The sequence below is a fragment of the Furipterus horrens genome, unplaced genomic scaffold, assembly GCF_987537825.1.
Source record: "Furipterus horrens unplaced genomic scaffold, mFurHor1.1.pri manual_scaffold_7, whole genome shotgun sequence".
NCBI classification, from domain to species: domain Eukaryota; kingdom Metazoa; phylum Chordata; class Mammalia; order Chiroptera; family Furipteridae; genus Furipterus; species Furipterus horrens.
In genome coordinates, this window is record NW_028327177.1 from 133,660,075 (window position 1) to 133,685,277 (window position 25,203).

At 43.4% G+C, this 25,203-nt stretch overlaps 1 protein-coding gene and 1 pseudogene across 5 annotated transcripts in view; both read left to right on the forward strand.

Annotated features, from left to right (window-relative positions):
- The first annotated feature begins 969 nt into the window (after positions 1–969).
- The window catches only part of CTDSPL (CTD small phosphatase like), a 114,139-nt gene continuing 89,905 nt past the window's right edge, over positions 970–25,203 (forward strand). For all 5 annotated transcript variants that reach the window (XM_090284509.1, XM_090284510.1, XM_090284506.1 and 2 more), the window contains exon 1: positions 970–1,100. In XM_090284509.1, coding sequence (XP_090140635.1) covers positions 1,022–1,100 — 79 coding nt within the window. In that variant the 5' untranslated portion in view covers positions 970–1,021. The remainder of the gene's footprint in view (positions 1,101–25,203) is intronic.
- Positions 3,186–16,929, forward strand: LOC150005257 (uncharacterized protein C3orf38 pseudogene; annotated as a pseudogene).

Genomic DNA, 25,203 nt, shown 5'->3' on the forward strand with positions numbered 1-25,203 from the left:
ACACCCTGGGACCCCTCCGCGGAGCGCCTCAGTGTAAGCAGCCCCTACGTCCGCACGCCCCTGCTCCGCGGTTCCATGGCCGGGACGCCCCTCGGCGACTCCCCCAAGGCACAGTCACGGGACCCCCACTCCCATCCCGCACTCCGCCCCGCACTGCTCTTGCCGCCTCCGGGGAAATATCCCTCCCCGGGGCCCATCCTCACTCCCGCAGCCACGCGATCCCTCCTCGGCGCCCGGGGCCCCGCGCCGCGCACCACGCTACCCCCGCCACAGCCCCGCGGGCCCTGCGCGCCGCCCCACGCCTCTCACTCACCCCACTGGTCCGCCAGACTCCTCCCCACACCCCTCACGCCCCACGCCCCTCACCCCGCCCGTTTCCCCAGCCCCCAGACGCCCCCATGCGCCCCAGGCCCCTCACATCTACCGCCAGACCCCCTCTGGAGTCCCCTGCACCCCAAACCCTCCCCTAGCGCGCCTGCCCAGGACCCCCCAGGGCGCGCGGCCCCGCCCGCCCCGCACCCGCCGCCTCCATCGCAGCCCGCACCCCTCTCCCCCCGGGGCTGGCTGGCGGAGCCGGCGGCGGCGGCGGAGGCCGGTCCCTGGGCCGGGACACACCCACCCGCCCGCCCTCCCGCTTTCCCTCGCTCCCTCCCTTCTTCCCTCCCTGTCTCCCGCCCTCGCTCCGCGGTCGCTCCTTCCCCCTCGCCCGCGCCCGCTTCCTCCGGCGCCCGGCCTCCCTCTCCGCCTCCCGGTGCGCGGCGGCTCTCCCGGGCGCGGCTCCGGGGTTCATGGTGACGAGGCGGCGGCCGCTCCAGCCCAGCGGCGGCGGCGGCGGCGGCGAGAGCTGGGACACGGGCGCGGGCCGCCTCTCCCAGAGCGCGGGGCCGGGCGGCGGGCGCGCCCAGGCGGCGGCGGCGAGCGCCCCCCCCGGCCCGCGGCCCCGCGCGCCCCCCGCGCCGCGCCCCCGCGCGCCCGGCAGGCGGGGGGCCGGGCCGGTGGGCGGCCGCCGCGCCGCGCACCCATGGACGGCCCGGCCATCATCACCCAGGTGACCAACCCCAAGGAGGACGAGGGCCGGGCGCGGGGCGCCGGCGAGAAAGGTGAGGAGGGGCCCGGGCGGCCGCGGGCCGGGGGGTGTGCGCGGCCCGCACCGCCGGAGTTTGCCGTCCGGCGCCGGCGCGGCCTGGGGCACGCGTGTGCCGGGCCGCGCGGCTGCGGGGGTGCGGGGTGCGCCCGCAGGGGCGGCCGTGCGTGTGTGGGTGCCGGCGCCCGTAGGCCGAGCGTGCCTGCGCCCGCGGGGAGCGCATGGGCTGTGTGTGCGCCTCGGCGGGGGGCAGTGGGGTGCGGGGTGGCGCGGGCCGGCCGCGAGTTAGTGTTTGCGCCCACGCCGCCCGGGAAGTTGCAAGCGGGCGTGTGCTCCTGGCAGGTTGTGCGTGCGTGCACCCTGGTGGGTTTTGTGTGTGCGCCGGACGGAGGGTTGTAGGGGTGTGTGTGCACGGGACAGGGGTTGAGTGTGTGTGTGTTAGTGTGTGTGCACATTCCAGCTAAGAGATTGTAGGGATGGGTGTGAGCCTAGCAGAGAGACTGTGAGTGCCTGTTTCCCTAAGGGGCTGGGAGTTTGTGTAGCTTAGGTAGAGGTTTGTGTGTACCTCCGAGTGTGTGTGTGTGTGTGTGTGTGTGTGTGTGTGAGGCTGGTGGGGGGACGGGGTCGTGAGAGAGAGAGAGACAGAGACACCTGTGCCTGCATAAGCAGGGGCCTGCGGAGATGTTGTATGTGTATCCACTCCTGATGGAGTTTGTGTGTGTGTTTGTGATGGTGTTCCCACACCACTCGGCTGGCACTTGGAGGGTGCATGTGTGTGTGTGTGCACTCACACACGAGGGCTGTATGTGCAGATGTGTGTGCCTGCCTGTGCTGTGTGTTTGCACCGGACAGGGAGGCTGTGTGCCTAGGTGTGTTTAGTTGGTTACGCAAGTGCTAACTGGGGGGAGTGGTGGACAGTGCTCAGCCCCCCCCCCCACCTCCTCTGCTCTTTGCCGTCTCAGTGACACCAGCCTGTTAGCACCTGCAGAGCCTGGTGGGCCCAGCTCTAACAGGTACTCAGGGAGCCCTTAGGGGGCCAGGTGTGTCCTTTCCACAGAGCCAGGACTCTGCTGCAGCACGTGGTTTGATGTGGGCATGTGTCGGCCCCATCGCCCTCATCTGTTTCCCCCTTCTTCTTTTTCTGTCTCTGCCCCTCCCTGAGACTCAGTGTCCCCCTCTCTCACGCGTCCTGCTTACTGTTCCTCTAATGAGCTGTCCTGAGGGCTGCACAGGCCGTGTTTGAAGGACCGAGGCATCTGGCTTGTTCTGTGCTGGTGAATAGAGCTCACCTCCCTTCGTTACTGCTCTGCCCCAGCAGACACCTGGGTGGAGGTCAGGCGCAGCCCACCAGGACCTCTGCAGGCCTGGCCCGGCCGCTGCAGACTTCGAAACAGAGTCAGATTTCTTTCCGTGTGTTGTCACCCTTGCTGGGCCCATGGGGTGAGGTGTGCAGCCCTGCTGAGGAAGCCAGTGGGCTGGGGGCGCCCGCCACTGCCCCTCCCCAAGCAGGGAGTGCCAGCCCACCCAGAAAATGCAGGAAACCACCAGACGTGTCCTCAGATTGGGGATTTGTCAGCCCCTTTGCACTTTTGTAGACTGTAAACAGTGTGTCTGCAGACTTGTTTTCTTTTGTGTAAAATGAGAATTCAGGCTCCCCCCGGGCATTTTTCTGTGCCTTACAAACTGGCTAAAAAATTCTCCAGGAACGTGCCGCAGGTGAAGCTCCGCGTCAAGCTGGGGCCCGAGCTGGCAGCACCTAGGTGGCCTCGTCTTCCTGCCATAGGACTTGTCAGTTTTGGGGCCCTGGCCTGCAGGCTCTGGGCTGGCGTGTCCCCTCTGGGAGGGTGTAGTAGAAGGCACCGAGGAGGTCGGATGCATGTGCTCCCCAGCCGCTGTGGACTGAGTGCTCTGGGTGATGGTGTGCCAGAGACAGAATCCACAGCTCTGCGGGCGCGGCGCGGCATAACGCGGAGAAATACTTGCCAGGCCCTCAGCCCTCCTGCCGCCCGCGCCTGACTCAGGAGCAGGAGCCTCCCCGACTTTGTTTCCCTCTAGCTGCTAGGCTCTTTAAAGTAGAGTCAGTCTACCCCGAATCCAAACCATGGCCAAGTACTCAGGATGGTGCGTGTTCTATTCTACTTGTTTACATCGCTTTTCACCACAGTCTTTTATCATCTTTAACAGCTCATTTTGTTTGTTTTCTCCTGTCAGACTGGTTGATTGTTAACTGATTAGAGGAATTCTTTGCCTTCTTGATCTGGGGTGGGATCGCTAGCTAGTAGTTTCTTCTTGATGAACCATTAAAATCCTACTTGATCTTTTCAGTTTAAAAAAAATGGAAATAATTTTAGTTAACTACAGTGTGGCAGTAAACTTTGGAGCCAGACTTGGAAACAGCTTCTTCAGATTCATAATCCACTAAACAGGTTCAGCAGTGCTTCTAACTTAAGCATGTTGATGTAATTAGATAGGCACAGTATATTTTACATAATTTTAATTTTAGGTAAACACTTAATCATTTCGTTTTCAAATATGGGGCCTGGAATGTTGTAAGTTTTGTGTTAGGACAGAAACTATTGGTTTTAAAAGTTTACTTTCATCCTTTGTTCTGTAAAATAGGAATAATAATGACTGCCTCTTGGATTTGATAGGAGGTGATGTATGTTAAGGACTCTGCCTGGTTCACCAGTATGTCAGTATTTTATCAGTCTTGCTTAAAATATTGCTTAAAGGAAGTGCTAAGCATGAACTGTGGTGTTTTGCATGAATTGAATTACTGCTTGACACATTGCTGTGTGGTAGTGTACCACTCAGATGACTGTCACAGTCGTCACTGTCAGCCTGGCCTGTCACAGAAGCTTTATTTCTCAGTTGTGTTAGACTTGATTGATGGTGTGAATATGCAGAGACAACTTGCCCCGTGAGTTTAATTCAGTCTGCTTTGCTATCTGGAAACTGACTCTTACAGATCAATAAGAAAAAGTCAGTGCCGTAGAAAAGTAGCAAGGGATATATAAACAAGAAAGCCGTAGAAGAGGAAATCCAAATGCCCAATAAAGGTATGAAGTGATGCCCCACTTCATATGAAACATTTTCATGCCAACTTGGTTAAACATTTAAATGACTGACAACATCCTAAGTAAATAAAAGCTTTAGGAAATGGATACTCTTAAAGATTTTTGTGATACAGATGTTAGAGTAATTTAGAACTGAATCATTTGGCTATAAGTAACAGAAAACCACACTTACACTGCAGCTTATACCAGTGTAACAGTTCATTCTCCTCACCTAACATGCAGTCTGGAGGTAGGTTACTGCTTGATTCAGCAACTCATTGGTCAGGGCTGACATCATCACTGACATCATTGCGATTCTCTGGGCTTTTCTTCTTTTTGTAAGAGGGCTGCGACCCCTCCAAACAGCTGCCTTCGGGGCAGAAAAAAGGGACAGTGCCAGACACGTCTATCCCCTTTACCTAGAAAGCAAAAACATTCCTAGGCACCACATAGCATACTTTTGCTGATGTTTAATTGGCCAGCAGTGGGTCACATGGTACCCCTAAGCTGTAAGCAAAGTGAGTTTCCAGTTTTTTTAGCCTTTGTTGTGGGAGGAGGAGAGGAGATGATTGGAAATGAGTGGGAACAGGTGGTGGTTCAGTCAGTCAGTATACCTTCAAAGCTCCAGCTCTGCTTCTGGGTTTCTCTCCTAGGGAAATAATGCTCATGTGCTCAAAGAAACAGGTACAAGGACTTTCACTGATGGCTACATTGCTTACAGTAGCAAAAGTTGCAGCCTTATTAAGTGTCAGCAGGTAAACAATTAGACTATGGCACATCAACACCACAGACTACTGCGAGGCAGTTGAAAAGAATGAGTTAAATCACATCTAAATATACTGATGCAAATTTCCAAGACATTTCAAAGTGGCAGAGGGAGGAATTTGAAAAACATTATAAATAGTGTAAGTCTAGCTTTGTAAAAACACACACATGCAAAGCTGTACGTATGTCTAGAAATACACACAAAAAATCTAGAAAGAAATACTTCAAACTGACAACAGTGATTTTCTCTGGGAAGGAGACTTGTATGGGAAATGAGAGAAATGTACTGGTGTTTTACAGATTAAATTTTTCAAACTAAATTGGAAAGGAAAGTTCCCCTAGCTGTTTGGAGGAAAATAAATATTTATATTTAAGGGAATTGAACAATAATGAAACCAGAAACCCTCAATTAATATGCAATATTAGCAAGAACACATCAACTCTAACTAAACGGGTACTTCGTAAGCTAATACATGTCCCTTGAGAGATGTTTGTAGGCAAATTTGTTTTGGCAGATATTTTGGCCCAAGGTGCTAGGTCGATTCCTTCCAAATGTTTGCAGCACTTAAGCTGAACTCAAACCTTTAACCTTTGAGCTGCTAACAAAATTACTGCAAGGAGAAGACTCTTGGAAGCTATAGTTCTTTCAGATGCCAGAAGAGATTTGAAGTAGATTCCGTTTGATTAACTTGTTTAAACTTTTTATTTAGAGATAACTATAGACTTACATGCAATTGTAAGAAGTCACACAGAGATTCCCTATCCCACTTCTCCCCACTTCTCCCCAATGTTGACATCTTGCAAAACTATAGTACAAAATCAGGATGTTGACATAGTCACGATACAGAAAAATTCCATCACCAGGAAGGTCCCTCATGGTGCCCTTTTATAGCCACACCTACTTCTGTCCCATCTCTACCCCCTCCTTAGCCAATTGGCAACTACTAGTCTGTTTTTCATTTCTAAAACTGTCATTTTAGGAATGTATATAAATGGAATCAAACAATATGTGATCTTGGAATTAACTTTTTTCACTCAGCATAATTCTCTGGATTTTCACCCAGGTTGTTGTTTGTATTAATAGTTTGTTCTTTTTCATTGCTGAGTAGTATTCAATGATGTGGACATACCACCGTTTGTTTAAGCATTCACTCTTTGAAGGACATCTGAGTTGTTTCTGGGTTTTTGGCTATTACAAATAAAGCTGCTATAACCATTAGTGTACAGGTTTTGTGTGAACAGAAGTCATTATTTCTCTAAGTACCCAGACATGCAATTGCTGTGTCATATAGTAGTTGTATATTTACTTTTTTTAGAAATTGCCAAACTGTTTTGCAGAATCAATGTACCATTTTACATTCTTACCAACGTGTGTGAGTCACCCACTTTCTCTGCATCCTCAGCAGCATTCGATGTTGTCACTATTTTTTATAGGAACCATTCTGCTAAGTGTGTAATGGTGTCTCATTATGGTTTTAATTTGCATTTCCCTCATGGCTAATGATATTGAACAACTTTTATGTGCTATATATCTTTGGTGAGGTGTCCCTTTGTATCTGTTGCTTGTGTTTTGGATTTTTCTTTTTTCTTGTCTTTTTTTTTTTTTTTACTGTTGAGTTTTAAGCATTCTTTACATAGTCTAGATACTAATCCTTTGTCAGATAAGTAGTTTGCAAATATTTTCTCCTTGTCAGTAGATTCTTTTTATCCTCCTAACTGGGCCCTTTTCAGAGAAAAATGTTTTAATTTTGATGTGCAATATATCAGTTTTTCCTCTTATTGATCATGCTTTTGATGTCATATCTAAGAACTCTTTATCTAGCCCTAGGTCTCAAAGATTTTCTCTTATTCTTTTTTCAAAAAAATTTGTAGTTTTTACATTTTACATTTAAGACCATGATCTATTCTGAGTTACTTTTTTTATAAGGTGAGAGACTTGGGTTCAATTTTTTTTTTTTTTTTTTTGCCTGTGCATTCTAATCACTTCAGGCACATTTGTTGGAAAGGCTGTCCTTCCTCTTTTGAATTTCTTTTGCATTTCTGTCAAAAATCAGTTTAGTATACTTGCATAGGTCTCTTTCTGAGATCTTTATTTTGTTCCACTGATACGTGTATACTATGCAATCTTGATTACTACATATAGATAAATATTACATCTTGCATTAGGATAGACTGATTCTTCCAACTTTTGTTCTTTTCTCAGAATTGTTTTAGTTGTTCTGCTATTATTGTATTTTATATAAACTTTACAATAATCCTGTGTATACCTACAGAAATCTAGCTGAGATTTTGATAGGAATTGACAAACTTGAATATCAGTTTGGGGAGACTTGACATCTTTACTACGTTGAGTCTTCAATCCATGAGTGCAGTATAGCTCTTCATTTATTTAGATATTCTTTGATTTGTTCATCAGGTTGTATAATTTTTAGCATATAAATTCTGTTAATATTTAGTTAGATTTCCATCTAAGTGTCTCCAGATGATGCTCTAACCAACTAAGCTACCTGGCCAGGGCTCCACTCGGCCTCTTTTGAGATACTCCTGGGCAAGGGAGGGAGCTCCAGCTTCCACCACATGGTCTCTCCTGAGCTGCAGCAGGAGTGGTGTCGTTAGTGCTAGGCAGTGGTGGAAGCCCTGACTCTTCCTACGCCCTCTCTGACACCACCTCAGCTGGAAGGAGAGGAGCGCTTCATTACTGCTGGGTAGGGCTGGAAGTCCAAGCTGGTCATGTGGTCTGCACTGACCACACCGGGGAGGAGTGAACTCATAACCAGCTGTCAGGGATGAAGTTCTTGGCCTTCTCTGATATTACCCCAGCAGGGGTGGCAGGTCCTTACTCCTTTGTAAGGGTGGAATTTTAGGTACCCTTGGATTTTGCTGGCATGGGTGGGGGTGAGGCCGGTGTGTGTGTGTGTGTGGTGTAAGGCTGCAGTAGAGCAGTCATTGTCTGAAAGTTTTCTGTCCTGCTAGACTGTCCTTTTTCCTGGTCCCTTGATTACAGCTATCTGCAACTGTTGGTTTTTCTCTCTATCTAACCCCTTCAGCTCTTAAGTCTGGGCTGTAGGAGACTAAAGAGAAGTCAGGATTACCACCATGTTGTTTCAGATCTCAAAGTCCCTAGCTGGTCTGCCTTCTTCTCTCCACCTTTCAGAATCTCCTTATGTGTGCTGTATAAACAATGTTTTAGTACTTAGTGGGAAGAATAGGAAGAAGTATGTCTACTCCATCTTCTTGGAAGCAGAAGTCCCCTAATGAACTTTTAGACCTATCTAAAGGGAGCATTTTAAGGAAAACTAGAGTTGGAAAGTCATCATTTTAAAGGTTTGTTTCAACATTGTGCTAATGACCTATGTAAAAGTCAAGTTGAGTTAGTGTTTTGAGAATTCTGAGGGTCTCCTTAAAAAGAGTAACGGTAATGAATCTGATGTGAAATCAGCAGGGCTTCAGTGACAGATGTTTAACTAGTCTTAAAAGAATGGCTTCATAAGTTTTGGTCTTAATGCCAAAATTTTAGATCACAGTTCATGAGTATTCTGATTTAAATGTATTTTTGATCTGCTACTCTATTTGATTGGCAGGCAAGCACATTTAAACATATATCTTTCATTTTATTGCTCACCAAAGAAAGAATCCGCTTAAATCAGTAGAAATGTCTTTATGGAGCAAACACAAAGGAGCTTATCTTTGGATTCAGCACTCCTGACCACTAGACAGTGTTCACTGGCCAGTGACTGCAAAAGACTGGTTTCAGTCTCTGCTTCCCTGGAAGTAGGGCAGGGCCTTCAGAAACCTGCCCCATGCTGTTCTTGACTGGCATGTCCCTGGGTGGAAAGGAACCCCATTTGAAATGGCAGGACTGGGTTTTCAGGAAGGACTACCCAACTTCCTGTTTAATTCTGAGGTATTTGTTATATATCTTTCTTCTGGCTTTATTGAGATATACTTGACATACAATACTTTAAGTTGAAGGTTTATAGCATAATGACTTGAAATATGTCTATATTGTGACTTATTTTATAATTGGAAGTTTATAGCTTCTGACCCCCTCCACCCAAATCCTCCACCATCCACCTCCTTCCTCTGGCAACTGCAAATCTGGCCTCTTTTTCTAGTAATTTGGGTTTGTTTGTTTTTTTAGATTTCTCATGTAACTGAGATTGTACACTATTTGTGTTTCTCTTGTCTGACTTGTTTTATTTAGATAGTGTCCTCCAGGTCCATTCATGTTGTTACAAAGGGCAGGATTTCCTTCTTTTTGATGGATGAATAATATTCCATTGTATAGACATACCACATCTTCTTTATTCCTTCAACCATCAGCGGATACTTTGGTTGTTTCCATGCTTTGGCTATTGTAAATAATGTTGTTGTGAACATGAGGGTGCATATATCTCTTTAAGATAATGACCCCATTTCCTTCAGATATATACACAGCAGTGGGGTAAATGGCTTTTCCTCTTTTAATAGTGTTGGGGGTGGGAAGAGGGGATACATGACATTGTCAGTGGGTTCACTGGGTCCTTTCAGCCAGGCACCAGCAGAGATCAGGAAATACTTTGGCCACAGATGATTCTAGATTTAATTATACTTTTTTCCCCTGATTAGTTTTAATGGTAATGTATGTTGCCAAGGTCATCAGCATATATTGTAGCTACTAAAAAAAAAAAAAGAAAGAAATATAAGGATTCTCGGGTAACATGGAAGATATAATATATACCCTAAAACTTATTTTCCAGGTCTTAAATCTTGGCTTATCAGACATTTAAAGTTCAGCATTTATAACGACCTTTCTTTTAAAATCTTGTTTCTTTAAATAGTTTTCTTTTCATTAATCTTTTCACATACATTTTTCTATTTTTTTTTTTTAAATGAGAATGCATAGCCAGGGCTTTATTTAAAATAAAATTAAGCAAATATTTGCCTTTATGGCTTTGAAATAACATCACAAAATGGAGCAAAGACTTAGGAACCGCTTGTGGCACTGGGTTGGGATGTGGGTTGGGATCAAAACCGAAAACACTGGTGGCATAGTTCTCTAGAAAGAGGGCCTAATAAACAGTGGTCTTTATGGATGCTAAGGATTATGTAATCGCCTAAGTAATAGCTCATTTTGATTCTGAGTAGCTGCTTCAAGTTAAAAACTGAAAGGTTTCTTTGTAATTATAATTTGTGTTTAAGGCTACTTGCCAAAATGTTTTTAAAATTTGGTAGTTAATGCACTTACAAAACTTCAGAGAGCTGGCTTAACATTTGATGACTAATACTATTCTTACCTTTCAAAATTAATGTTTCACCTAAGCTTTCAATGTTTCAGGGTATCTTGAAGAACAAAGTGCTCTAGCCTTGTCAACATGGCTTGAATAAATGTAGCCTTTTAGTGCTAGAGAGAAGTCCATATTCCAATAAGAATTCATACTGTATTTTAAATTGTATATAATGTCTCCCTCTGCGTTCTTATCAAGATTTAGCTTTCATGCTTAGCATATCATAAATTTGTTCCAAGTACTTGGCTCGCTTATGTTCAAGTCAGAAACAATTGAAACTGGTGACTTTAATTCCATAGACTTCAGTGAGAACCGTATTTTCTTTAGCCTTTCTGAGGAAATGGCTCAGCATATTCATTTTTGTTTTGATTAGAACAAATACATTTCATAGCAGTAATCAAATGACTGTATAATTTGAGTAGCTATTAACTCCGTCAAGTGTAGAAGCACTTACTGGTGGTAAGCATTAATTTTTCTCCTCTACAGTACACCCTGACTCACTACGATAGGCCCGACTTCTCTCCTTCAACTTCAACTTTAATTTTTTTACTCAGGTAAATTTGTGTACAATAAAAGTCATTCTTTTTGGTGTTACGCAAGGTTACAAAGTTCCGTGTGTTTTGACAAACTCACAGAGCACAATCAAGAGAGAAAAATATTACCTGGACCCCTTTGCGGTTACCCTCCCTCCACACTCAGCCCCCAACTGTGACTGATCTGTTAATTTCTCTATGATTTTCCGCCTTTTACAGAATGTCATGCGAATGGAATCATGCAGTAGGTAGCCTCTTGAGTTTGGGTTCTTTCACTTAGTATAATGCTTTTGAAACTCGTCCAGGTGATTGTATGTATCAGCAGCTCGTTGCTATTGCCGAGTAGTATTCAGCTGTATGGATGTACTACAGTTTGCAAGTATATGTTTAATTTTATGAAAAACTGCCGCACTGTGTTTCAAAGTGGCAGTACCATTTTGCATTTATACCAGCAATGTGTGGCAGTTCCAGTTCCTCCTTATCCTTGTCAGTACTTGGCTTTGTCGATTTTTTATTTTAGTGGCTATCTTGTCATGGTTTTAACTAGTATTTCCCCAACAACTGATAATGCTGAGATTCATTTCATGTCATTGTCTGACATTTAAATTCTTTGGTGAAGTGTCTGTTCAAATTGTTGCCCGTTTTATTAAAAAAGTGGGTTGTTTCATTTCTTATTATTGAGTTCGAGGGGTCTTTATATATTTTACATACAAGTACTTTGTTGAACTTTTGCAAGTATTTTTTTCGGTCTATGGTTTGTCTTTTCATTCTCCTAGCAATGTCTTTTCCAGTTTTTAAACCATTTTTAAGTGTACAATTTAGTGGTTTTCAGCACATTCATATTTTGCAACTATCCCCACCATCCATCTCTAGTACTTTTTTCATCTTGTAAAACTGAAACTGTACCCATTAAATAATAACTCCCCAATTCCCCAACTCCCCAGCCCCTGGAAACTACTATTCTTTCTGTCTCTGATTTTGACCACTCTAGGTATCTCATATAAGCAGAATCATACAGCATTTGTCTTTTTATGATTGGCTTATTTCACTTAGTGTAATATTCTCAAGGTTAATGGATACAACATATGTCAGAATTTCTTTCCTTTTTAAGGCTGAATAATATTACGTTTTGTGTGTATATAGTGGGAATGTTTTCCCTGGCTGGTTTGGCTCAGTGGATTGAGCGTTGGCCTGCGAGCTAAGTGTCGCTGGTTTGATCTTCCAGTCAGGGCACATCAGAGAAGGAAAACTCTGACTCCAAAAAACCTCCGCTGCCTTGAGGCATACCTCTTCAGGGGAAAGGCTAAGGGAGTAAACCCCGACAGAAAATCCGGAGCCGGAGTCCCTAAGGCGGTTTGACGTTGTAGTCAATACCGGCAACTCCTGCGGCGCACCTGAAGCCAAGCTGTATTGACTTTGTCTTTCCCTTGGACCCTTCAGCTGCGAAGAGAGGGGGGGTGTCTGCTGCATGGGCAACAGCAGACCCTCCATATCACCCTGCCCAGGCTCTGTAGCTTCAGCTTCACTGGAGAGGACGCTCCAGCGTCATCGCAAGATGTCGATTCAACACGGGAGGAGATAGATACCCTTTCACTCCCGAGTCGGACTGCACAGCCATTCTCGGCGGTGCAGATAGACTCTTAAGAAGCTACACCATCGTCTCTCGAGACGGACGGCTGCCGACGACGAGTGGGAATGTATATTCACACAAATATAACACATATTGTACATATTATATATTTTTTTATATATGTGGTATATAAAATACACCACGATTTGTATATTTGGTCATCCCTCAGTGAACACTTGGGTTGCTTCCATGTTTTAGCCATTGCGAATAATGCTGTGAACATGGATACGTAGATGTACAAATAGTGGTTGGTCCCTACTTTACGTTCTTTTGGTATATGCCCAGAAGTGGCATTGCTGCCTCACACAGTAACTCTGGGTTTAAGTTTTTGTGGAACAGCCATGCTGTGATCCACAGCAGTTGCACCATTTTACATTCCTACCAGGTGCACGAGGGTTTCAGTTTTTCCACATCCTCACCAATACTTGTTATTCTCTGTCTTTTTGATAGTAACTATCCTGATAGGTGTGAGATGTTAAAGATGTGTTTTGAAGAGCAGAAATTGAGGTTTATTTGTTTGCATATAGATGTCCAATTGTGGCCACATCAGTTATTGAAAAGATCATTCTTTATTGTATTGCCTTTGAACCTTATTAAAAATCAATTGACTACATATGTGTGGGTCTATTCTGGACATCTTCTCTCCTTAAATTTTGATCAGCCTCCTTAATGTGAAGCAGTGTTATGCTTAATATAGTACCAGCACTCCCTCAGAAGTAAATGTTGGGTCATGATTTAAGCAGAAGAGAAGATCAAGACATTTTACAATCTGGCAGGGCAGACTTACTCTGCATTTTGCAGTGGAGGAGGGGTGGGCTCTGAAAGATAAGATCTATAACTTTCTCTGCTCTCTTTTTAGGAACTTACCCAAACAGGCTTTGTACGGTATATCTTTTTTTCAGGTTTAAAATTGGGGCTGAGAATTTCTTCTGATTGTGCATATTCTTCTGCAGAAAGCTAATGCAAAAGTACAAGATAAGATGAATAAGCATTTGAGTTTAAAATATAGTCTCCCATAGTTATACAATAGTAAAAAATGGTAGCTATCATGATGGAGGCTAAGAGAACAAAGGAATAGGATATCACTAAAACAGAAATAAATATGCTGAAGTCCCAGTTCCACAGAGAGCTCTGGAGGGTGTGCGGACACCTCTCAGGCTCTGGAGGGGTGAGGACACCCCTCAAGCTGTCCACAAATGTCTGAGTTAAAAAGGAAGTGCTTATACTACCTGCAACTGTAGGGAAGAGCTGCGCTCATTCACCAGGGAGCTTGAGTTCTTTCGCCAGCAGTTACATAAACCAGGTGTAACTTTTTGGTGAATGAAATCCTCATCTAGGAAGTGTGACCCAGTTTGTATAGACATCACAGTTCTGTTTGCCACTAATGTTGAGGCATCACTTAGAAAATAATGCCGAGATGATCAGAGTCTCAAAGATGGGAAAGACTGGACAAATGGTTAACGGAGTTTTCTATCTTCCTACCTCCCGTCTGGGCGCTCACTCCGGTTCTCCTCGGTGAGGCTGCTGGATGTACATTTCTGAAGCACAGCTCTGATCGAGTTGCTGCCTGATCAAGCTGTTTCTCAATGGTTGCGCATTGGCCCAAGATGAGAACATGACATCTCACCACCTGTAGCCCTTCACAGACTGACCTAGGCCACCTTTACAGCTTCCTCTCTAGGGATCACCTTTCTTGCCGTAATGAACTACTTGCTGAACCCAAACATGCTATGCTTTTTCACTCCACTGTGGATGTACTGGCTTCTCTTCCTGGGGTGCCTTTTCCCTTATGTGCCTGATGGAGTCTTAGTCATCCTCTCAGATCCAGCTAAGTGCCATTTTCTCTTGACACCTTCCTGCACCGCCTGAGCAGGATGCAGTAAATAGAGTACAGTATTCCCTCACTTATCACAGGTATTACGTTCTAGACCCCCCGCGATAGGTGAAAATCCGTAAAGTAGGAACTTTACATTTATTTTAGTATTATATATATTTTAAGGCTTTATAAACCCTTCCCACACATTTATAAACCATTCCCAGTCCCTTATTAACCTTTCCCACTCCCTTATTAACCTTTTCCACACTTTTATAAACACTACTTATGTTCTTAAACAGTCTACACTCTTAAACCTACATAACTTTAACAACATACGTATACAATACTGTATCGCAAAACCCCGCAATACAGCAAAAAATCTGTGGTAAATAATTAAATATAATATTTTTTAAAATCCTGAGATACAGTGAGCCCGCGATAAGTGAACCGTGATATAGAGAGGGACTGCTGTATAATGTTCAAGGGCATAGGCTTCAGTTTAAATTTCAGCTCCATCATTTATGAGTTGTGTAAACTCTCTGAGCCTTGATTTTATAGCAGTAAATACCTCAGGTTATTATAAGGATTACATAATATAATATTTGTATTACATAGTACATAACAAAATATTTAAGTATTTAATAAATGTCTTTATTAATATTATAATTAATTTATTCAGTAGACATTTATTGAGCACCCACTGTGTACGCTTTGTTTGTACCGGGTGCTTGGAATGCACTGATGAATGAGACTTGGCCATATATTTGAGGTGCTCAACTGCAGTCCTTTAAGAGGAAGGTATGCAAAGTGCCATGGAAGATACCGTTTATTTGGTGACCACTATATGCCACACACATCACATGTGTATCTCATTCCATCCTCCAACAACCTCAAGTTGTCGATGTTATAATTCCCATTTTACATTCATGGGCACAGACTCTCAGCTTACGTAACATGCTTATATGATAGAAGTATATACCTATCAAATAGTACAGGCAAGAGTTAAACCTATTCTGTCTGACTCTGTTAAAAGGAAACTTAGGAAATATTTGGATAATATCATAAGCCCGTTCAGATTTACATCTTGAAAGGCACAACCATATTTTTCCAAAAAAGATGCTTTTTTCTACTTCTGCCAGAGGCAGCATATTTAACAGGATAAATTCTAGGGCTTAACCAAATTGAGAAGCCACACTTTCCTACAATTCATGTTCTGTAATTTATATAACAAATTGTTTCTTCGATTATTGCTATTAACTCTTAAACCTCTTCCATATTCACTTGTATACTCTGAATAGTAAGAAATGAGAGCACTTAAAGTTTATAGTAAAGGTCAAGAATCCAGTAGCTTTTATCTCTAAACCTCTGGAAGAAGTGATAGACTTCACGCATCACTTACATGGTATATCTAGGTGTGTAAATAAAAAATAAAGTTTTAATATGGTTTCAGTTTTCTGCAACCAGCTCCCTTGTGGAAGATCGATGTCCTCGGTGTACATGTGGTGCTTCCCTAAAGCGGGATCGTGGAACTGCCCAGTCCTGGCCAGCCCGGAATGAGAAGTTGGAACACTGTGTCCTGATTGACCTCACTGGCGATCACTTCTGCCCAAGGGCCTGGAATACCCAAGGCGCTCTGGTGGGGGCAAACCTGTAAGGCATTGCCAGTGCCTATTACCCAGGCACTGGCCCCTCGGGCCTAAAAGAGCGACATTATCGGCAGCATCCTTTCCCCTCTTTCTGGGGGTCCGGTCATTAGGGCTCAGCTACCCAGAGAAAGAGAGGGCTGTTGTAACCTGTTTGGCCTACTGGATAACGACGAGGTCATCGCCCTATGTGACACCATCACCAGCTACCTGGTGCAGCCTGCCAAGATGCCATTCGTGCAATATTAGTGTACAGCGAAAAAAAAAAAAAAAGTCCACCAAGATTCCATATTTAAGTACCTGGCATCCAAGGGGCTGTTATACCTCCAGCTACTAAAAGATTCAGTCTGATCCACTGTGCAAAGGATTACTGGATAAAGCAGTTACATCGGAAATTCAAGGCAACCTCAGAGCCAGTTAAGACGTCTGAGGACATTAGAGTCTTTCAACAGTGAGAGAAAGAAGATTTTTAAAAAGCTGAAAAAGTTGATTTCTGTCGATTAGGAGAAGAATTCTGTCACTGGTTCGCTGAATTTCTTCATTCTCAGAATCCTTTTCTTAGACCACCTCAAGATAAAGGTGGGCCACAGCACTCCTGGCATGATGTCAAGCTTAGGTTATATTATATCACGTCTGAACAAAATGTGATAAACTACCGCAGAGAAGAAATTGTGAGCCTTCATCTGCTGTCACAAGTAAAAGAATATCTTTTTCTCAGTTCCAACCTTGATTTCCTGTGGACTGAAATGTGCTCCTTTTCTCCCATGATCTGGTTATGGTTGCAGTTGCTGGGACTGTCCACCAAGGAAACACTTTCTGGGGCATTTTTAAACAAATTTTTGGACTTGTCTGCTGCCCTTTTGTGGAGAATACTTGGAAAATCAAATTTATCAACATGAAAATTATTGGAGAGGCTTCCTTTGCTCCTGGAATGTCAAGGAAACCAGCTATTATATTTGAATCAAGTGATCTAGAGGTCTTTTATAACATAATCACTTTATGTGGTACCAGTGAAGTACAACATAATGTAAGGCGGGCATTGAATAGTGGAGCTGGAGACCAAGCTTTATGTAGTGGAAATGAGGCATTCTTGCACAAAAGAGAACTGAGTTTAAGTGACCCTCGAAAGCACTGAGCACTGAATGTCAATCTATACAGAAAGTCTTCCAGATACTAACATTGACATATTTTAGTCGAAATATCTTTTTTGACTACAGACTGACATATTATGCAAATACTTGCCTCTTTCTCCCTGAGTTGCAGCAAATGTTCTGGGTGCTCCATGCAGTTCATCAAATAAATCTCACTTTAGATGTTAAAAAAAGATGTTTTTAGAATGAAAGGGTGCTAAGAAGGCTTTTAAAGATGTTTGAATCCCTGTTTATTGATCATAGTTATTAGTGGCAAACACAGACTCCAGTTAAACTATTTTAGTTGGAAAGGAGTTTGTCAAAGATATTTTAGTGGCTTGTATATAGATCTTCTCTTATGGCCAAAGAATTAGATTTAGCTGTTTCACAGCCAGGAAGTAAAAAAGCTTAACTACACCTTAGAACTATTCCAGTGAAATATACTTCTGCTCCCACCTGCTGGTGAAGGAACTGAAGCATTGACTTAACAGTACTTATTCTCCCTTAAGCTTGGTGCTCATTTTCTAGGAACTACTAGAAATAAAAGAAAAGCAATTCTTACAGGTGTATTTGATTCTATTTAGATATGTGCTCACTCAAGGAGCTCAGCTGAGATCTAGTTAAAAAAGATCTTACAAAAACAAAATCCAGATTGAGGCATGTTTAAACACACAGTGAAATCATGTATAGCAATGAAAAAGAATAAACTAGAACCAGATCGATTAATATGACTAAAATTTAAAAATGTAATGTTGATTTTTAAAAAAGCAAGTTCCATCATAACATATACAGTGGGATACCATACATAAAAAGTTTGGAAACTTGCAAAAATAGGTTCTAGATAGTGTATGAATATATGCATATATTATAAAACTAGAAAAACATCCTGAGAAATGATGAATAATACATTCATCATAGTGATTATTTCTGGATAAGGGAGGAAAGGGAGTGGGATCACAGTACACAGGTAGCTTCAGTTGTATCTTTAATGTTTTGTTTTTATTAACTATTTTCTTGAGACATACAGCAAAATGTAAAGATATGCTATAAACCCAAGAAGTGGTGTACCCACTATATAGTTGTTATATTTATTCTCTGTATGTTTAAATATTTTATAATTTAAAATGTTAATCCTGGACTTTTGAGTATTAAGTTCATTTTAGTTGGGTATTAAGACACATTTTTTAAACTATTACCTTTTTTCACATAGAGATGAATTCAAAAGAAGTGGTAAAAATGCAGTTACTGAATTTAGTTGGTTCTTTTCCCTCTAGGAGAGTGTTCAGGATGATATCCAAAAAATTAGTCACTAAGCTTTCCAAAGGTGGGGTTCAAAAGACCCTCAGTGATGGATCAGGCTTTGCCAGGTATGTGAGCTGGAGCCAGATCACACCCCAGTCCTATTATGTTTCTCTCAGGTGACCTTCCAAAGGATGTCGTGAGTGCTTGGTCTAGAGCCAAGCTGGCTTTGTGTAGAGTTGTGGCCACAAAAGTCCATGCTGGTTTAAAATGTTCTATTTACAAATGTGCAGTCAAATAGCCTGAGTGTCATCAAAGGAAAGATTTGCTTGACTTGCCAATTCTACCCTGTTATCGTGGGAATTTATTTTGGGAATAAAGGAACTGAAATATTCAGTCAAGTCCTTTATATTAAGCAAAGTGAAATCTCATTGGAAGGAGAACAAAGAAATGTGTGAAATGCAAAATCAAGAGGAGTCATCTTAAAAGAAATCAGCTGAAAAAATGTTTGAAGACCTGTGGCATCCCTAGCAGAGAGACCCTCCCGAAGGCTTTGAACTGGTGGAATTTCCATTTGAACTCTAGCTCTGGTGTCCCAAGTGGTATATGCTGCCTCCAGCATTGTTTTGTTTTGTTGTTTTATTTGTTGTGTTTTTTGTTTGTTTTGTTATTTTTAGTGCAGGAATTTTTAACCTGGAGTCCACAAATCCCCAAGTGGCCCATGAATAAACTTCAGAGGTTGTACATCTTAATTTTTATTGACCTTTAACTAAAATTTAGCATTTTTCTCAGCTATGGAGGTAACAGACCACTGTAGTATTTTTTTTTTCTTTATTTTTATTGTTGACACTATTACGGATGATTCTACTTTCCCCCACGTGGCCCACCTCCACCCAGCTCCCACTCCCACTTCCCTTTGGCCATCAAACCACCGTGGTAATGACAGTGCCTGTAACTTTATCATTATGTTCAGAACAGATTGGTCTGTGATTTTCTTCTCTTTCCATGTTCTTGTGAGGTTTTGGTGTCAAGGTTATGCTGGCCTCAAAAAATTAACTGGAAAATTATATTCTCTGGAAGAATTTGTGGAAGGTTGGTGTTATTTTTTTCTTAAATATTTAGTAGAATACATTGTTGAAGCCCTTTGAAGCCTGGAGCTTTTTTTGTAAGAACATTTTGAAATACAGATTTAATTTACTTAATAGAAGCCTGTTCAGATATTCTATTCTTCTCAAATAAGTTTTGGCAGGTTTCTTTTTCCTAGGAATTTGTCTATTTCATCTGCATTTTTAATGCTAATTAAAACAATTTTTAATTTATTGATTTTAGAGAAAGGAAGTGGGGAGAGAGAGAGAGAGTAACATCAGTTTGTTTTTCCACCTGTTTATGCATCCATTGGTTGATTCTTGTCTGTGCCCTGATCAGGGATTGAGCCTACAAACCTTGGCATATCAGGACAACCCTCTAACAAACTGAGTATCCGGCCAGGGGCCAACCTCTTATCTTTTTAACGACTGTAGAATCTGTAATGCTGTCTTCTTTTTCATCTTTGATATTAGGTGAAATTTTGAAACATTAACAAAACTTAGGGTTCTTAAGGGTTTAGGAAAGTGGCAAGCATTGATAGGAATTTAAATTAGTACAATCTTTCTGGAAGACTGTTTTGCAGTGTATATCAAACATAAAAAGTATGTTTTATCCAACAACCCCTTTTAAAGGATTATCCATAATTAAATAATTTCACAAATGCAAAAATTACTGAACACAGCATTATCTATAGCAGCAAAAAAATAACAAACCCACCTATAAACAAATTAATAAAGGACAGGGAAGTAATTATGCTATTTACATTCACTAGAAAACCTTTTGAAGTTACAAAACAGATGCTATTGACACGGAAACGTGCTGGGGAGATACCGTTGCTTGCCAAAAGCAAGTCCTAGAAGACCCTGTACCGTGTAACCTCTTCCGTATTAAATACATACTTGTATGTGTGAATGTGTACATGGAAAATAATTTGGAAGCATGGCCACCAAATTTCTAACAGCGGTTTTCTATGAGGGGTAGGAGTTGGGTAATAGTTATTTTCTTTTTGCTCTTCTGCATTGTTTAAAATGTTTGCATGAACATGTTGTCACTTTAACAAAAATAGCAAAAGTTTCTAAAGAACTTGGCAATAGTGAGGAGATGAGAGGGTGTTAGGGGAAGGGAGTGTCAAAGCATTTTTCTTGCATGATGGAGGAGAGCTTGAAGTCTGCGAGAGAGAAGGAATCATCAACTGAGTAAATCCTTTCGAAGGGCAGGAAGGCCTGGACTAAGACACAGGAATTAGCCTTAAAGGGACAGGACATTTCTTCCCAGAAGGGAGGAAAAGATGATTGGAGAGATGCCGAAGTTCACAGCCAAAGAGAAGGGAAAATAAGAATGTTCATAACTCATGGCTGCCAGTTTCTTAGTGAAACTGGAGGTAAGACCATTTGCCAAGAGCGGGGGAAATGAGAGTGGATCCAGGGGCTTGAGGAAAGTGGTAGGGGCCTCCAATAGAACAGACAGTAGCATTGGGAATAAGTGAGGTGCGGGCAGCTGAGCAGACCTGGGGGCCTTGCTGAAACTTTTGTAAGGGAGCCCAGGGGTATGCTGGGCAGTTTTTCTCTAGTTGGTACCGGGCTTAGCAGAGCTTCAGAGGATATGATGAGGGCAATTTAAATAACTGGCCTTAGATTCCAGGATGCTTGGCCAGAAAGTGAAATCAGAAGAGTACCAACAACTGGATATTTAGCTGGAATATGGTCATCTAAGAAGTCAGAAGACCAGTGTCCATGGTCAAAATGGAGTTTCCGAGTTTGACACGTTATAGGAGCTCTGGGGACGTGAAGATCATGGGTGTACAGGAATGGTCTAAGAAGTTGGGGTGGTCAGAGGATTGTGATGCTGGCAGCATTTCCCAGGATGATGACAGGAATTCTTTTGGAAAAGACTTTGAGGCAGGTCCTACAAGACTGGCTTCAAGGACAGAAAGAAAGATAACTCCTCCGGAAACGTTTGATGAAGAGAGTGGTAGAATCCTGGGCTGGAGCCTCTGTGGGATAGCAGGGAGTTTACTGGCCTGTTCTCCTAAGGCCAGGATTCTGGGCTCTCCTCGAGGCAGAGAAGCAAAGCCAGGTTTGCATTACAAGAGGCTAGCGGGAGAAATGGTCCAGAAAAGGAGAAGGAGCGCTCTGCAGGAGCCTCTTCGCAAAGGCGCCAGAGGTATGGGGTACAGATGAGTTGGTAAAAAATATGAGAAAGGGGTTTCTTCAGAGAAGCAGACTAGTGAGAGGAAGGCTAAGCTGCAAAGGGGTGGAGATTAGTTTGCTGGTTTCCCAAAGGAAATGCTGAACTGTATGTTTCTTTTTCTAATCACAAAGCAGTATCTGCTCACTACAGAGAGAACAGAAACTACAGATAAGCAGAAAACCAAAACAAGTAAACTAAAAGAATTGTAAAAATTACCCACGATCCCAGGGTCCTGGAGTTTTTCCATTGACATGTTTCTCCCCATCCTGTTCCCACTGCCACAGATCCAGGTCAAGGCCATGACATCTCTAGAATAAGCTTGTCCTCTGGGTCACAGATGTCTCCCTCGCTGAGCCACAGGCCTGCCCCAATGCCTGCCCCTGCCCCCACTCTTCCCGTCCTGCATAGGTCACCCCGTCATCTTCCCAAAACTCCACTTGCCATTGTCACTTCTTTTCTTAGTTTCCATCAGACACTACATCGCCTCCCTGGCTTTCAAGGGCTTCTGGAACCCGGAACCATCTTACCTCCCTGCCCATGTTTCCAAATCTTCTCCTTTCCTTAGACCCACTTTATTTCCCTCCCAACTCACTTCCCCCACATCCTCACATCTGGTCTCTCTCCCCTCATGATGACGCCTGCCCTATCAGGATGACCACCCCAATCCAGATTCTCCCTGTTGTCAAGGCCTGGCGCCCTCCTCCAGCCCTTACTGACTGACCTTTGCCCTTCCAGCTACTCTCTGACCACTCCTTTTAAGACCTCATCAGTTCCGTTTACGTAGCAGCTCAGTATGGTGAGTATACTTAGGTACACTTAGGTAGGGAGCACAAGACTCAGAGCTGGGAGGAACCTAGTCCCCTCATCTTACTGATGGAGAACCTAAGATTCCCAGAAGCCAAGGGACATCCCCAAAGTCAACCAGCAAACTATAGTAGAACTGTGACCAGAACCCTGATTCTCAGACCTGAATGCTACTTGTTGAATTGAATATTGATTTTAAAGTACAGCTTTTCCCTGATGCCTGACATGAAACCCCAGAGACCCAAAGCAGTGGTCAGTGTTTAGAATACATCAGAATTACCTGGGGTTATTTCTAAAAATCCAGACTTCTAAACCCAATCGTGGAAAACCATGATTCCGTAGGTCCAGGGTAGGACCTGAATATCTGCATTTAAAAAAAACTCCCTGGATGATTGTGATATAGGGAGCCCACAGATCACCCTTTGAGATATAGCGGTCATACCTTTGGTTTTGCATCCTTTTTGAGTTCCCTGATACTGTCCCTATGGACACTGTTAAGCTTTTCTGAAGCTTCCCGTCCCCGGTGCAGGTTTGGATTACCCCTCATCCAGATTTCCATCCAGAATGTAACCACAGCAGCTCAGTACTGTAGCCTGTGTACTTTCTCGGGCTCAACTGGCCTGGGTCCAAGCTGCTGTCTTTCCCATGAGCCAAATTATTTTTCAAAGTACTTTTGGGCATACCTTGGCAAAATAGTGAGTGTAGTGGAATTCTTGTTGGAAACAGCCCATTTGCCAGGGTGTTTCTGAGTGCCTTCTGTAGTGTGGATTCCCAGCCCCGGTGGCCTGCCCACTGCCTCTGCCACAGGACACCCAAGTAAACCAAAGTCAGACATGTGCCTAGAGCTCTCCAACCACCAGCACACATAGGCCTGTGCCAGGAAGACAAGGAGGAAAGGCCATTTGCGTCGTGACTAGGGTGAGACCCTGGACACACTGCCTGCCTAGGTTTGTGTCTCAGTTTCACCATTTCCAGCTGCATGACCCTTGGCACCTCTTTGCCTCTGTTACCTCATCTATGAAGTGAGACTAAACATTATTAAAATAATGTAATTATCTTATAAAAAGAATTCCTGTCACAGTTATGATAACAAATGCATGTAAATCACTTGATACAGTGTTTAGCACATAATAAGTGCTGAATAAGGGATTGCAATTAATATAATTATTTCATGACATCTGTGAGAGTTAATGAGACTCTACAGAGGTGAGTCACTGCTCTCTCTACAAAGTGATCAGTCTGCAAGTTGTCCACTCCCTCCTTGTTGCATGAGCATAGATCAGAGCAATGGTAGTAATAGCTCTTCAAAATGTTTCATGAGCCTCTGAAGACAAAATATGCTATTTTCTAGCAATAAGGTCAAGCCTTCCGTAATTTAAGAAATATACAGAAGTTCGGCATTTTGGTGCTGTGATGTGGTGGCAATTACATAACAGGCTGCAACCACGCAGATGAGCAGAGCCGAAGGTGGGAGAGCGGGTGCTTTTGAAAGATGTGTTACTGCTGGAGCGAAGGGTGTGATAGGTGGAGGGCGTGGCAGCAGCTGCAGTCTTCATAAAAACTGATGCTGGGAGATTCATGCACTCCCTGTGCCATGGGGGGGGGGGGGGGGCACATGTTAGCCTGACAGCAGGAAAAACAGCTCCCGACATTTACTATCAGGCTAACACCAATGGGAGGGATGAAACTTTGTCTTGTATTGGCCACAGTGCCAGTATTTTTAAGCTAAACGTCAGATTGCATGCATCTCTGAAGTGACACAAAGCTGAATTCATCTCTGAAATCATGTTTTAATCAAACTTCTCAGTAAAAACTGAACTTAACAGAGTTGCCAGAGCATCACCTCCCTGCCTCACGTTGCCAAGGTAACCTTCCAGGGTGCTTCGGACTGTGGGACCATGCTTCAGATTCCGGAAACAGGAGAGCCCTAGAAGGCTGTTGGAAAGCAGGTTGTCGTGGCTTCTTTCTGTTTGGGATGTGAGATGCTAGACCATGAGCACTTAGCAAATGATCTCCAGTACTAGCCACTAAAATACTTAGACTGCCCTATTTGGATTGTGCGAGATTTCTTTAAAGAGGACTGATGGATTTAAATAGACTGCTTGGTGTTTGTCATAACGTAAGGCTCAGACTTCTAGAGAACAGAAAACCATCCTGTTTCTGGAACCATCTTTAGGCCAGGCATCATCTTCATCTCCTAGTAAGAGCCGGCATAGTTCATTGGTTGCCCAAACTTTTTGGAGATGAGGCTCAAATGAGGGTTCTTCAGATCCGCGGATGGGGAGAGTGCTGGAGGTCGTGCTGCCAGCCAGACCAGGCGCACCACTTGGTAGCTTGCTGTTTGCTTTAGCAAGAAGTTGCTGTGGAATGAGTTGCTGGGAACGGATGAGGCCAGGAAGACCTTGTTTGACTGAAATCGATATTCTTACCTCTAGGTCTTAAAATAAAGAATTTTTTAATTGAGCCACATGTGAGATGAATATGGTTTTTTTATTGCTTCCTGTCCAAGCAGTGCAGATCCAAATGCTAACGTGATGACTGGGTGGCAGGCACTAGCCAGGAGGCTCTAACTGGCTACAGCTTTTACTTACTAACACAATACCTCCTTCACACAAGACATGAACCACACAGTGCTGTACAGGAGGGGTGATGACTGTGAAGTCTCACTAAGCACATGTGTATAAGGCATTCTTTTGAACATCACACTTTGAAATTTTTTATAATAAATTTTTAAGTGAATATTTGAGAACAAGAAGGAGACCTCGGAAAATAAAGGTATCACTAACTTAAGTTACTTTTAAATATAATGAAAGGACAGAAAACAAAATCAGTGAGTTTCCCAAAGTAAAATGAAAAGATGAGGAAATAGAAAATAGAGGCAAAATAACAAATAGAAATTTTAAATGGTATGTCTAGGAGTTTCAACATCTGCCTAATAGGAGTTCCATGGTGAAAGAACA